This window comes from Notolepis coatsorum, assembly GCF_963971535.1.
Source record: "Notolepis coatsorum genome assembly, chromosome: 10".
NCBI lineage: Eukaryota > Metazoa > Chordata > Actinopteri > Aulopiformes > Paralepididae > Notolepis > Notolepis coatsorum.
The window spans coordinates 35,220,478-35,233,727 of NC_140174.1; the positions used below are offsets into that span (position 1 = coordinate 35,220,478).

The 13,250-nt window shown below is 43.4% G+C and overlaps 3 protein-coding genes across 3 annotated transcripts; all 3 read right to left on the minus strand.

Annotated features, from left to right (window-relative positions):
- Nucleotides 1-143: 143 nt before the first annotated feature.
- Nucleotides 144-2,315, minus strand: LOC311235532 (dual specificity phosphatase 29-like; the record flags this gene model as incomplete). The annotated part of the gene is made up of 3 exons (XM_084323000.1): nt 144-340; nt 1,452-1,675; nt 2,161-2,315. 3 exons carry the CDS (start codon nt 2,313-2,315, stop codon nt 144-146), a joined length of 576 nt encoding a protein of 191 aa, XP_084179126.1.
- Nucleotides 2,316-7,295: 4,980 nt separating this feature from the next.
- LOC311235266 (dual specificity protein phosphatase 13A-like) lies at nt 7,296-8,842 on the minus strand. The gene is made up of 3 exons (XM_084322683.1): nt 8,701-8,842; nt 8,231-8,448; nt 7,296-7,630 (listed from the first exon to the last, which is right to left on the minus strand). The coding sequence occupies exons 1-3, from the start codon at nt 8,826-8,828 to the stop codon at nt 7,416-7,418; spliced, it is 561 nt and encodes a 186-aa protein (XP_084178809.1). The 5' UTR covers nt 8,829-8,842; the 3' UTR covers nt 7,296-7,415.
- A 1,703-nt stretch (nt 8,843-10,545) lies between these two features.
- LOC311235533 (dual specificity protein phosphatase 13A-like) lies at nt 10,546-12,901 on the minus strand (the record flags this gene model as incomplete). The annotated part of the gene is made up of 3 exons (XM_084323001.1): nt 10,546-12,231; nt 12,357-12,574; nt 12,765-12,901. The coding sequence occupies 3 exons, from the start codon at nt 12,899-12,901 to the stop codon at nt 12,020-12,022; spliced, it is 567 nt and encodes a 188-aa protein (XP_084179127.1). The 3' UTR covers nt 10,546-12,019.
- Between the last annotated feature and the right edge of the window lie 349 nt (nt 12,902-13,250).

Genomic DNA, 13,250 nt, shown 5'->3' on the forward strand with positions numbered 1-13,250 from the left:
AAAAAAAAGTTAATTCTCATTATTCTTTACTATATCAATCTCTGATATAAAACAGACAGGCAGGTAGTATGCTAATCAAAACTCTTGGATTCATGAATTTCTCGCATCTGAAGTTCATCCATTGATGTTCTTCTAGGCCTGGGTCATCTCCGCTGGCAGTGGAGTGTTTTGTCCAGCGTTCGGAGTTGTTCCAGGAAGCCTTCGTTGGGGCAGATGTTCCTGTTGGCACTGACCGCCTTGATGGCGTCCACCAGAGTCATGGTGTCATGGATCATCAGGTAGGCCAGCACCAGGGTGGAGGAGCGACTCAGCCCCATCGCACAGTGGACCATCACTTTACCTGGTGATCAGTCAAACACAATGAACACATTGGGGGTTTCTCCACTTACTAACATGTTCATCATTATTATAGGGCGATTATAGGGAGGTAGCTAGAGCAGTCGTCTGGTAATCCGGAGGTTCCCGGTTTGATTTCCGCTTCTCCCGGGCAGCGTGTCGAAGTGTCCTTGAGCAAGATACTTAACCCCTAACAGCTCCCCCTGAGCAGGTTGGTACCATGCATGGTTGCCTCCGCCGTCGGTGTGTGAGTGAATGGGTAAAATGTGAGGAACAAATTCTAAGAAGCGAGTCACGTATTTCCTTGGGTACAAAAACATAAAAATAGTATGTTGACAGCACGAGGAAGCCCTGCCCTCCTACACGCATCTCATCTGAGAGCTCCATGTCATCCGCGTTGTCCATCCTTACAGGTCGAGAAACAACCTCTCTGGATTATTGTTGTTCGTTTCGGTGCAAACCGTCTAATTCGTTCCTCCTCTGTGGATCAGAAGCCCCGGCACATGACCGGGTGAAGTACTTTCAACTACTCCCTAAAAGTTTCCCCTCAATGTTTGCAACAAATGTTTTTACACACGGTAATCCCCGGTTCCTTATCATGCCTGAGGATTAGGGCCTAGAGGAGCGCGTAATTGAACTGTCATGGCGGTGGTGTGTTTCCACCGGGGATTACTGTAGGCCCCGCCACACACTGGAGCCCCGGACCAGCCGGCACGTGAAGGAGGAGGCCTCATCTTATTACTGTCATGTCTGATACCGGCTGCACTTTGCATAACAGGAGCAGCGCACGGGCCACAAACATAATTGTGTAATTTCCATGTCCAATGAAAGTGTTGCTTACAAATTACCGGGGCAATCCATTTAAAACCAATTTTCCTGTCCAGGGTCTCGGCTTATGGAAAGATTACCGTCGGGGGGAAGATATTAGCTCGATATTATGTTTAGGGTTTGATTTGCATTTTAACCACTATTACAAGGGAGGGCTGCTGTAATGGGAATTGACAGACAAATGCATAAAAAAAATAATAATAAAAAAAAACATATTCCTCCTGAAATAACATCCATTCAAAGGCAATTTCCAAAACGATGCCTTGCACATGGTGAGCGATCCCTACCTGTGGGAGAGCTCAGAGCGCCCTTGATAAAACTGGCTGCCGGGTAAAAGAAGGGACTCATGTTAAATGTTGACATGTCAAAAGCCTCCACGCCGTGATAAATGATGTGGGTGTCTCTGTAGAAGCTGGCCCCAGTGTTCACGGCGCTGAACTTCCCATCGGCAGCATTGAGCACATGGGTGATGTGGCGTGCCTGGAGAGCCCTTTTGTCTTTGGCCGCATACCTAATGGTGGAAAACACAAATTGTCTTTCACCACGGATAAGGGCATGAAGAGGTATGGTATTTGTGGGACATGGTGACTTTAAAGGAACATGCCAACATTTTGGGAAATTACTGTAGCTTACCGTCTTTTCCAGAGAGAGACAAGAAGATAGATACCACTTTCCTCTCTGTGCGTTCAGTAGAAAGCTATCTGGCTGCATGTTAGCCTAGCTTAGCACAATGAATGGAAGCGGACATGGCCGGTTAGCCTTTGGGAGAGGTGTTAGTTGGACAAGGCCTAGGCTAACCGGCCATGTCCGCTTCCATTCATTGTGCTAAGCTAGGCTAACGTGCAGCCAGATAGCTTTCTACTGAACGCACAGAGAGAGAGAGCTTTCTACTAAATGCACAGAGAGGGATCTATCTTCTTGTCTCTGTCTGGAGAAGACGATAAGCTAATTTCCAAAAAAATTGGCGCGTTCCTTTAACACTGTGTGGAGCCTCACATGTCTCCTATGTAGATCCTGGGCTGGACCTCATCCAGGTGTCCACTGGTCCCCTTCTTCGTCCACATGAGCCTGTGGAGCTCTGATGCCGGGGGCGTCTCGTACCTGCCCTCTGCCCTCTCCGGGCTAGAGAGACAGCTGAGGCCCCGCAGCATCCTCTGGATGCACTCAGCCACCCTCTGGCTTCACAACCTGCAAGATATTCACAACCGCATATTGGAATTTCAACAAAGCACGAGTACCTTTTAAACCATCAGGATGTGTTGGAAACTTATTACCCGAGTGCTAAACAAGTTATCAGGTGGAGTAGAAAGACTGTTTTTGGCCGACACCTAGGCTAGCTGGTGCATATCCGCTTCCATTCAATTGTGCTAAATGGAGTAAATGGTAAACATGCTAGATGGACTGTAATAGTATGTAATATTGTAATAGTGAATCCTTGAGTTTAAATAAAGAATGAACAGTGTAATAATGTAATAGTGTTTAGTAGTGTAATAATGTGTAATAGGAATAGTGTGGGGAGATCTGCTTTCATTGGTCTATGTTTGCCCTGCCTCCTACACGTAAGCCCCGCCTAACACAGTCGGAAAGGGAGAGATAAGAAATGTCTGGCTGTGACCTAGTGGAGATTTGCACTCTACTGAGCACACCTTTCTAGTTACATATGATTTAGTCTTAGAATTCCATAACTATTGAGCGGCTGGGTGGCGCAGCGGACATTGCGCTCGTCACCAACGCAAGAGACACCGGGTTCGAATCTGGCTGTCGGCGTTGCCTCCGGCTTGGGCCGGCCGTCATACTAACTCAATTGGCAGAGTTAGCCGGTGGGAAGTCGAAGGGTGGTAATCTGGACGTTGTAAACAGCGACTCCTACAGGTCGGTTGGGGCGCCTGCACAGCAGAGACGGGAAAATGGCGGGGGCAGTGTGAGCCTCCCACACGTTACACCTCGCCAAATGAGAGTCCGCGCTGGCAGGTGAAAAGATGCGACTGGCTGCCTGCACATGTATCGGAGGGGACATGTGACAGGCTTCTATCCTCCCTACAACCGGCCAGTGGGGGGGCACATGCGAGCAACGTTCAAGACAGGGGAGGGGAGAATTGGAATCATTTGTATTGGACCTCCTGCGGGTCCCCGTGAGAACTGCTGTTCTAAGACATGATTGGACATAATAAACCATGAATGAATGAATGAAAACTTTATTGCAGAATGGGTACAATACAGTACGGCTCAATACACACAATTGTTAAGGGGATGCAGACCAGAGAAAGACGTTTGTCTTGTTTACATCAGGGTCCCCCATTTTCAATTCATAGTGACATTTATGACATACACAACATACATGACATTTATGGCATAGGGACATACATGACATCCAGGTATTTAGTAGTTACATTTGTGACATATACGATATTCAAATATACAGTACTGTTACCCATAGATCCTGACAGAGTATATACATATGATGGGGAGGGGACTGTACATGCCAGGAAAGGCACCCCACACACTTGTACAGAACCGCTAGAACTAATAAGGTGGCGGGGAAGACTTAATGTCCACATCCAGTATACAGCAGCTCCTGGTCAAATGATGTATTCCTTAAGATGTACTAGATTGGTATTCAAGGCCGATGAGCTGCAGCTTCTCCTGTCCCTGCAGGCGAGCTCAACCTGTGCATTTACACACTGGGCGTCGGTGAGACTCCACACTATCCATACTTCCACAAGCCGGGACTCTGCGGCTCCTGGAGATCTGCTCCAAGGTGGTTTGTCACTGGGAAAGCTCCTTCCCAAACAGCTGCACTGAAAAGATGTGTCCCACATGAGGAGTACCAACCTCTGCCCTCCGGGAGGCGCTTTAGGTGCCGGGCTGCAGGAAGAGTGAATACAAGCACTCTTTTGTTCCTTCCTCTGTAACAACTGCTCAACCCCCCCCCCTTTTCCATACACCCACACACTTGGACTGTGCCCCCCCCCTACATGCATACACTCACACATGGACTGCAACCACCCACACAGACAGGGACTGTGATCACACACACACACACACACACACACACACACACACACACACATATATATATATATATATATACTGTATATGAATACTGCATGTGACTATGTACATGGTCCTCACACAAGGCTGAGCTCTTTTTTCTTTCTGCTATAATGTGACATTTTAGATGTAGGATGTGTGTATGTATGTATGTGGGTGTATGTATGCATGCGTGTGTGTGTATATGTGTGTGTGTGTGCACGACGAGAGACAGGTGAAGACAGACTGGTCGGGTGGAGGACTGAGTGCTTCCTCCCATGTCGCCCATACAGTATATCATCCCATGTCATCTTGACGCACGCTGGAGGGTGATCATACGGATGTAATTTTACGTCTCATTGTGTTATTCTGACAATGTGTCAGAGCGTGTGATGCAAGACAAATTTCCGTGTCAACAGACGCTAAAGTTTCATCTCATCTCTCATCTTAATACTGTATACATTTGCATCCATTTAGGCAGCTGTGTGATTCCGCTCCAGGCTGGGATCCTACACGTAGTGCATGCGTTGTCATTGAAACCGGGCGGCTGCTCAGCTGTTTTCATTCCGCCAGCGTATGGAGACATAATGTGCTGCTCAGTAGTGGGGTTGAGGACTTATTGTCGTATATTCCATAGAGACCAAATCTGTTTCAGTGACCTTTTGTGAAACGGCTGCGGCATATGGAGGAGCACTTAAGCATCGTGATGGCTTTATCCATCTCTCTGTCTCTGTATGGCACTCAGATGCACGCACGCACACACACGTGTGCGTACACATGTACTGTACACACACCCACACATTCTAAATGTATATATAATATATATAATTCAATTGGGGGATTTAAATAAAACATTTAATGTGTGTGTGTGCGTGCATGGTCAGTACTCACTTCCTTGTGCATATGAGAACAAATACATGCAAAAGAAGTCATGCGTGTGTTTGTATCTTCTCTGTGTGTGTGTGTGTGTGTGTGTGTGTGTGTGTACATGTACGCACAAGTTCACATGAGAGCAATGTTGAAGGAGAGTGTAAGAAGTGTGTCCCCTCCGTACAGCGCATGTGCTGGAGCACCTGGAGGCTCTTCTCCCTCTTCATTGATCTATAAGTACATCCCCCCCTCCTCCTCCTCCTCCTCCTCCTCCTCCTCCTCCTCCTCCTCCTCCTCCTCCTCCTCCTAGAGTCTAGGCTAGGAGTTGATTTCCCTGGTGCTCATGTTGAGCTGCAGCTCTGCTTTCACAGCCCCCCCCCCCCCCCTTAGGCTAACATGTCCTTCCTGCTCCACTTCTGTGTAATTAAAGATGCTATGTATGGGGAAAGTGCCCATGGTTAACATGGGGGGGCAAATAGAAATGGGTTTTTTTTTTTTTTTTGCCTCCTCCGGGCCTCTTGCTGGGGCTTTATGAATTACACTTCCCTCTGTTGGCCTTGGGGATGCGCTTCGTCTGGATTTGTGAGCAAATTAATAAAAGAGTGTGTGTGGGGGGATCATTGATTCATCATGCAATCCGGTGCATCACAATAAGTACTCATTTGTAAGAATGAGTGCTGTGAACATATTTAACTTGCAGATGAATGAAGTGCATACAGTGCAATGTGTTTAAATACAGACTCTATACTTGGTGTTTATACATAGCCTACTGTAGGCTACGTGCATACCGACACATACTGTACTGTGCAATGCAGGCTCATGTTTCAAACAGCACTCGGAAGTATATCGTCGTAAAGTAGACACACTTGCCTTGGATTGAAAAAATCGGTCGTCAAGGTCTCTCGCTCTCTCTCTCTCGCAAGAGCAACATGTAGGTCGACAGCACACACCGTCTGACGTTCTCCTCTGTAATCTACCCTATAACCTTTTTTGCTATTTTAACATCTGAAATCGCAGCTCAAAATAATTCTGGCACCGTCCTTTGGCATTCCAGAAAAGGTTATTTGAGCTACCGGCATGGGGGAGTGGGAGAAGGACACTTGTGTAGCACAAACCAACATTTTTTTGTGTGAATTATTTCCTCCCCTGCCTGGCTACCCCACACCCAAGAGGAAAACACTTTTACAATCCAGGCAGTATGTGTAGCGTTCCTGGCTCCAAAATAAAATAATAAAAGCTCATTAATTGCTTGTGTCCCTCTTGTGATCTGAACAGGCTTGATAATCTGAAGACCCCCCCCCCCCCCCCATGTCTAAATAACATTTCGGACTGCGAAATCCAACCAAAGGCCCATTTTCCATAATAAGTCCCCCTTTTTAAACTAATATTTGCATCCATATTTGTACATTGTGTCACATCATAACTTAATTTCAGACGTTACTCAGTTTGTGTACTGATTAGTTGAAGGACACAGAAGACGAGACATGAAACCTATAACCGTCCATAACTTTCAGTCATTGCAAAACCCATTGCAACAAGTTAGTTATTCAACACTAGGAACAGAAAAATAGAGGTACTCTTTTGTTTTATGTAGTCTTAAGAAAAAGTGAAAAAGTGTACTGTACAGATTGATTCCCATTCAAGCATTCTATTTCTAACTTTGTTTACACTTTTCATTAATACTTTACTTGTAGGATGTCCAACTGATGATTAAATAGGCTAACTAGGAACTAACGAGGGCTGATAAATGTCAGCTAACCATTTATCCATTAGAAGATACTGTGTTTCTGACCAACTCTGCAGCCTCAAAAATAAAACAATAAATAAAATACAAAATGTGCTCCCCACTGACATGTGTTGTTATGGATTTTTGTTTTGGATATGTTTTATACCACGGCCTGAGTGAGTAGCCTATACGTGACCAGATACAGTATAAGTACCAGTAGCAATGGGGAAGTTAAAACACCACATGTTTTCTTCTCTCATCCGTTTCACACTCTGAGGAGGTAAGTGCTTTGTTACAAACTTTTCATCACACAAAATGTAACCTCTTTTAGGACATTACACTCGTACGGTCGACTAGCACCTTTCTATATGACATTTGGTCCATTCTGTGGTGATTCAGTAGTGAGGTGCTGGTGATGAAACGGACTGTCTCACAAACATGAGAAATAAATGCCCCCCACCCCCCCCCCCCCCTCCCTTGTCCCTTCCCCCCCCTTGAACGCTATTCTCTCATTCTTACTTCACAGTAGCGTTGGTGTTTGATTTGGAACCAAACTGGAAGTTTTTCTTTCTTTTTTCCCCCGCTGCTTCAAACGGATCCAAAAGAAGATTTAGAATCCTGACGTCTACAGGATCTGACACATTCTTTTCTTCTTCCTCTTCAGCTGTAGCTCCAGATCCAGCAGCAGCGCCAGGAAGTTCCTGTTGGGATAGATGGCCCTCTTCTGGACCACTCTCTGAAGGGCCAGTTTTAGGGGGATGCGATGGTAGATCATGAGGTACGCCAGCACCAAGGTAGACGACCGGCTCATTCCCATGATGCAATGCACTAGAACCTTCCCTGGGACACGAGGGGGAGAAAAAGAGAGGAGAGAGGGAAGTGAAGGAACGGATTAGCAAGGGACCTCCATCTTATTAATATCATACATGACTGCCCGTCGCAAACTGTGGCCTAACTATTCCCCCGCTGTGAGCTAAAAATAGTCTGCACATTTCACTGCCTTTGTTCCGTCTTGGGTCCCTTTGCAGACTGGGGCCTGTCACATTAAGCCCATACTTCCCTCTGCTCTGAGAGCTATTCTGAAAGGAGCCATGGTTACATTATAGACTTACATTCCGCGAAGGTAAGACCCCTTATTATGACTCTGCCGGGTGGAGATAATCACACCGCTCTATGCCATTACGAGCCGCACATGTAACTGTAATGAGAGGTGACTTTTCTGAAAGGACTGCATAGGGACACTGGGGGGTGTGTGAAATGAATGTGTTTTATTCAGGATTCGTAAAGTACAACCATAGCATAGGTCAGGGAATTGAAATGAACAAATTAGGACAAATTCTGCTCAGTCGGACCCCCCCCCCCCTTCCTACCTGTTCAATTACATCCTAATTGAATCACTAGTCGATACACATAATATCGCATTGTCGTATGGAGACTTACCGTCGGGTGATTTCAACGCCTTGTGAATGAACTCGGTGGCGGGTTTGAAATAGACGTCCAGGTCAAAGTGAGTCGAGTCATCTGCTGGAATGCCACAATACACAAAGGCGTTGCCATAAAACCGTTGGTCCCCTACACTGCCGCGCTTGGAGTGAGCAGCGTTTAATACATGTGTGATGCCTAACTTCTGCAAGGCAGTCCTGTTTTGGGCTATTCCCCTGGTAAGACAAAGAGAGGGAGACATTCAGAAACAATGTGATTCTGATTGACATGACTTTCAATGTCACAATGTCACTGGAATTGCCCCAAGGGGATTAATAAAGGAATATCTTATCTTATCTTATCTTACAACACATTTGCACAAATGCAGAATTGTGTCAAGTTGCTTTATTCAACATGCTTTTCACCTTTTCTAACAACTGTCAACTCACACACAGTGACATATAAATCAAATCAAATGCATTACTTACACATTCCCTATGTATATGTTGGGCCAAACTTCGTCGATTTGACTGAGCTGCAGTTTGCACGAGTCCAAAACCTTTTGCAGATCCTTCACAGACAGGTACTCTTTTCTCTTGTCTTTCGCAGCTAACATTCTAACACACACACGCCACTCTCTCTCTCGAATCGATTTACTATTCCAAAATGTTTGTTGTATGCTGTCTCCTCTCTCGCTTCGAGATGATCTGTGTGAGCAGGTGTCGATCTGCCGTCACTGGACAAGTTGCCAGCCTAGCGTGTAGTCTTACCCCCAGTAGAGGGCACAACAACAAACACCACTGCCCCAGTTGCTCTTCCCACCACTCTGGAACGCTGGATTTAATGAACCTCAAACGGAGATGAATCATCTGATGATGAGCAGCACTGATAATTGCATGTAATTATGGATAAATGGCAAAGTGCACTGTTTATACCGGATCACTGACCGATGTGTAGTGTAATACTAATAACTCAGTGGTGGAAGAAGGAACTCTTTTACTTAAATAAAAGTCGAAATGCTTAAAATAAAATAGTACTCTGGTAAATGTAGAAGTCCTCCTTTCAAAATTCTACTTAAAAAAAAAAGTAAAAGTAGTGAAGTATTTCATATTGCGTGTACTTAAGTGTCTGAGGTGGAAGTACACATTCTCCACGATGCTTGTGTATTCCAGTGCTTGGGAGTGTTCAACACTCGATCCCTTGGCCTCTAAAGGTTATGTTAGGGTGGTGTGTGGTCCAGTTATGCTGCTCTGATTACGTCCTCTTGAAGAAGTTGGCTCGCTTCAAATTTGAAAGTACATTATCTTCATAAATTCTGCCATGTTTTTTATGCAAAATATTTTCCCTCAAAGTAATTAGTAACTGATGTTTTCTGAAAAATGTAGTGGAGTAAAAAGTGCAATATTTCCTTTGAAATGTTCATTCATTCATTTTATTTTGTTTCGTACATGGGGGTACAGTTCATCTTTGCACAATATCACCAACATCTTTTTTTTTTTAACATGATACACCCATGGCCGAAAAGGAGCAGAATGAAGAAAACTTTTGTTTCCTGCCCCCTTCCAAACTTCACATTTATTTGAACATAGTCAGCTCAAGTGCACCTTACAGCTTCATACCATATAATAATAATAATAATATAATAACCATTACCATAATTATGATAACAATAATGATAATATGACCATGAATAATAATAACAGTAATAATAATAATAACAATAATAATATTGCTAGATACCAATAAACAAAACAAAACAAAGAACCTACATCACGAGCCTCAGATGCATGGAAAAGTTTTTTTTTTTTTTTTTTAAATCAGATACAGAGAAATGTATACCTGCTGTTCATATGTTCTCATTGTTCTGTCTTTAAAGGTCTTTTTTAGTTGGAAAATATTTTTACAGTACTTCAACTCATCATTACATTTACATTTAGTCATTTAGCTGACGCTTTTATCCAAAGCGACTTACAAGTTCTGTACGACAAGCAGGGGCGGAGCTAGGGGGTGGCTACCTGGGCTCAAGCCCCGGATGTATTCTGAAAAGCCCCGAATCTATTTAAATTTTTTTTTTTTTTTTTTTTTACAATTCATCATTGTTACATGAAAATATGTTTGCACCAGATTTAGCAGAAGCTAATTTCCATCTGTGGTCTATCCAGCTGCTAACTGTATTTGAGTGAGTTAAGTCTTGGTGTTATGGTAGACTCAGACCTAAGCTTTAAATCACAATCAACAAGTTGACAAAAACTTAATTCTTCCACCTTAGAAACATAGCTAAAGTACGGCCATTTATAAATCAAAAGGACGCTGAAAACCAGATCCATGCCTTTATCTCAAGCCAACTCGACTACTGTAATGCACTCCTTACCGGCCTCCCGATTAAATACGATGATAACTATTTTATTGCAATGCACTATTGCATTATTTTATTCTATTTTACTAACTATTTTATTGCACTGCACTATTTTACTTTGTATCAGTGAATCATAGACGCCTGGCCATAAGAGCATTCGGAGCATCTCTGCTCTCCCACTATTGAACTTGGGGGAGCAAAGGTATAATCTTGCTTCACCACTTTTTGATTATATGGAAAATATGATATATCCCCCCCCAATATATAAATCTAACCATAACTACGTTATGGTTAACTGAGTTTTATAGTGAAAAGAGCAGCTTTATTGGTCAAGGTTGAAGGCTCTATATTGCAGGAAATTGCACGTACAGGTACATTAAATTCAAAAAAAATCTGTCGTGGAGGGGGTCGTGCCTGAGCCCCTCCAAACCACCCATTGCCTGCAAAAAAAAAAAAAAAAAAAGAAAAAAAAAGAAGGGGGGCCCATCTGGGCTAAGCGCCGGATCTCCTACAATCCTAAATCCGCCCCTGACGACAAGTCATCAGGAAGGGCACAACTCTATCAGCTGAGTAACAATGTTCATCAAAGTGTTGAGTGCTACAGTGTAGGTTAGTTTATTAGGACAAGTGCATGACAGTAAGGTTAGTTAGGGTTCATTATAAAGAGAATTCCAGAGTTTGACTCCCACCACTGATATACACATCTGTTTCAGGGTTGTCCGTGCAGCACACTGATGTTTAAAATGACCTTCCCTTCTATGCTCTCCATTCTGTGATATGAGGACAAACCTGTTTTGTAGATTGGCTGGTAATGCTTTACTTTTGGCCTTGTGCATAACTACTAATGTCTGTAACTTAACTAGCTCTTGCAACTTCAATAATCCAGAATTAATAAATAATATGTTGGTGTGTTCTCGATGGTCTGCTTTACAAATAATCCTAATAGCTCTCTTCTGTAGTGGAAGTAAATGTAGAAAAAAAAAAGAAGAAAGAAAATACTCAAGTAAAGTACAAGTACGTCAGAACTTTACTTAAGTATGGTAGTTACTTTTCACCACTGTAATACCACATTTACATAATTACTAGGGATGCTCGATATTGGCTTTTTTACCGATACCGATATTCCGATATTGTCCAACTCTTAATTTCCGATACCGATATCAACCGATACCGATATATGCAGGGTTTCCCCGTCCAAAAAACAGAATAATTTCAGGTAACTAATAATTTCACTGGATATATATATAACAAATATTGTTATTGTTTTAATTTTTTTTTAAACAGATACCGATATTTTACGATATCACATTTTACTGCCGATATCGGCCGATAATATCGGTCGGCCGATAATATCGGACATCCCTAATAATTACTGACTTGTTATGCTGCCAGTTCATGGCTCTGACTACTCAAAGCACACATTTCACATCGTTTATGTGCAACAATATTGTTCACATTCTCCCTTCTTGTGACATTGCGTTGCGTAATTTTATGTCTAAAGCCAGAAGCTGTTTCAGAAAACCCCGGTTGGGGAAAATCCACCTGTGCTCTTTGACTTTCTTGATGGCATCCAGTAGTGAATAGCGATGGTGGATCATGAGGTAAGCCAGGACGAGGGAGGACGACCTGCTCACCCCCACCGCACAGTGGACAATGGCCCTACCTGGGGAAGAAGAATAGGACTATTAAACATAGCCTCAAACCTGTCAAACTATGACCCACTTTGTGCATATTCAATGAATAACACATGTGCCTATAATATTTGTGTAATTATTGTGTAGTTATTACCCCCGGGCGTCTTGAGCGCACTCTGGATGTACTCTGCGGAGGGGGAGAAATAGTGTGAGAGGTCAAAGGAAGTCGAATCGTCGGCTGGAACGCCATAGTAGTCGACAGTCGCTCCGTAGAAGTCGTGGCTTCCTTGACAGTGCATCTTTCCGTGAGCCGCGTTCAGAACGTGTGTGATTCCCAGCTTCCATAAACTGTAACGATCATTGGCCACTGACCTGTTTTAAAAGGGATAACAGGAAAACTACATTACAAGCCCCTCAAGGCCTATACTGAATCCCCCTACGCATAATAATCTCTCATATATTATTGGCTCAAATAATCTTCAACCAAAAATAAGTCTATGGAACAATTATAGCAAGACGACTTATACTACTTGTATTGTGTTGCATTCTGTATACGACTTACATGTCCCCAATGAATAGGTTTGGCCAGACTTCATCCACATGATTGCCAAACCTTCTACCGCCAAACAAAAGTTTCTCCAAGTCTTTGATGGAAGGAGTGTCAGAGGGTGTATTATTCCTCTCCTGGACATTGTTCATGATTGATTGACCCCTCGGATGTGTAGTAGTCACTAGCCAACACAACAGAATGTGTATAAATAGCCATTGATTGAGCTCTTGTGAGCTTGCTAGCCACTACATTTCAGACAGGCTACCTTTTGGAGCTTTACTACAACCATGTTGGTACTTGGTAGTGACAAGGGCAGGTGTCCTTTTGCCTAGTCTAAAATTAAAATCAGTGACCTAATTTCTGCATCTTGGTCAACGTTGGATCTAAAGACCTACTTTCAATTATATACATATTATTTAATCTTTTGTCATAATGATGGAAATATATAGTAACACAATATCCTAGAAATGCCCGTTTTTTGCATAGAAAATCACATAG

Bases quoted from the DNA above. Each gene is read 5' to 3' on its own strand.
- LOC311235266 (XM_084322683.1), bottom strand. From the start codon at position 8,828: ATGTTAGCTGCGAAAGACAAGAGAAAAGAGTACCTGTCTGTGAAGGAT. The intron at 8,449-8,700 runs GTAAGTAATGCA...TTGTCTTACCAG, and splicing joins AACATATACATAGGGAATGT to GGGAATAGCCCAAAACAGGA. The intron at 7,631-8,230 runs GTAAGTCTCCAT...CTCGTGTCCCAG, and splicing joins GGCGTTGAAATCACCCGACG to GGAAGGTTCTAGTGCATTGC.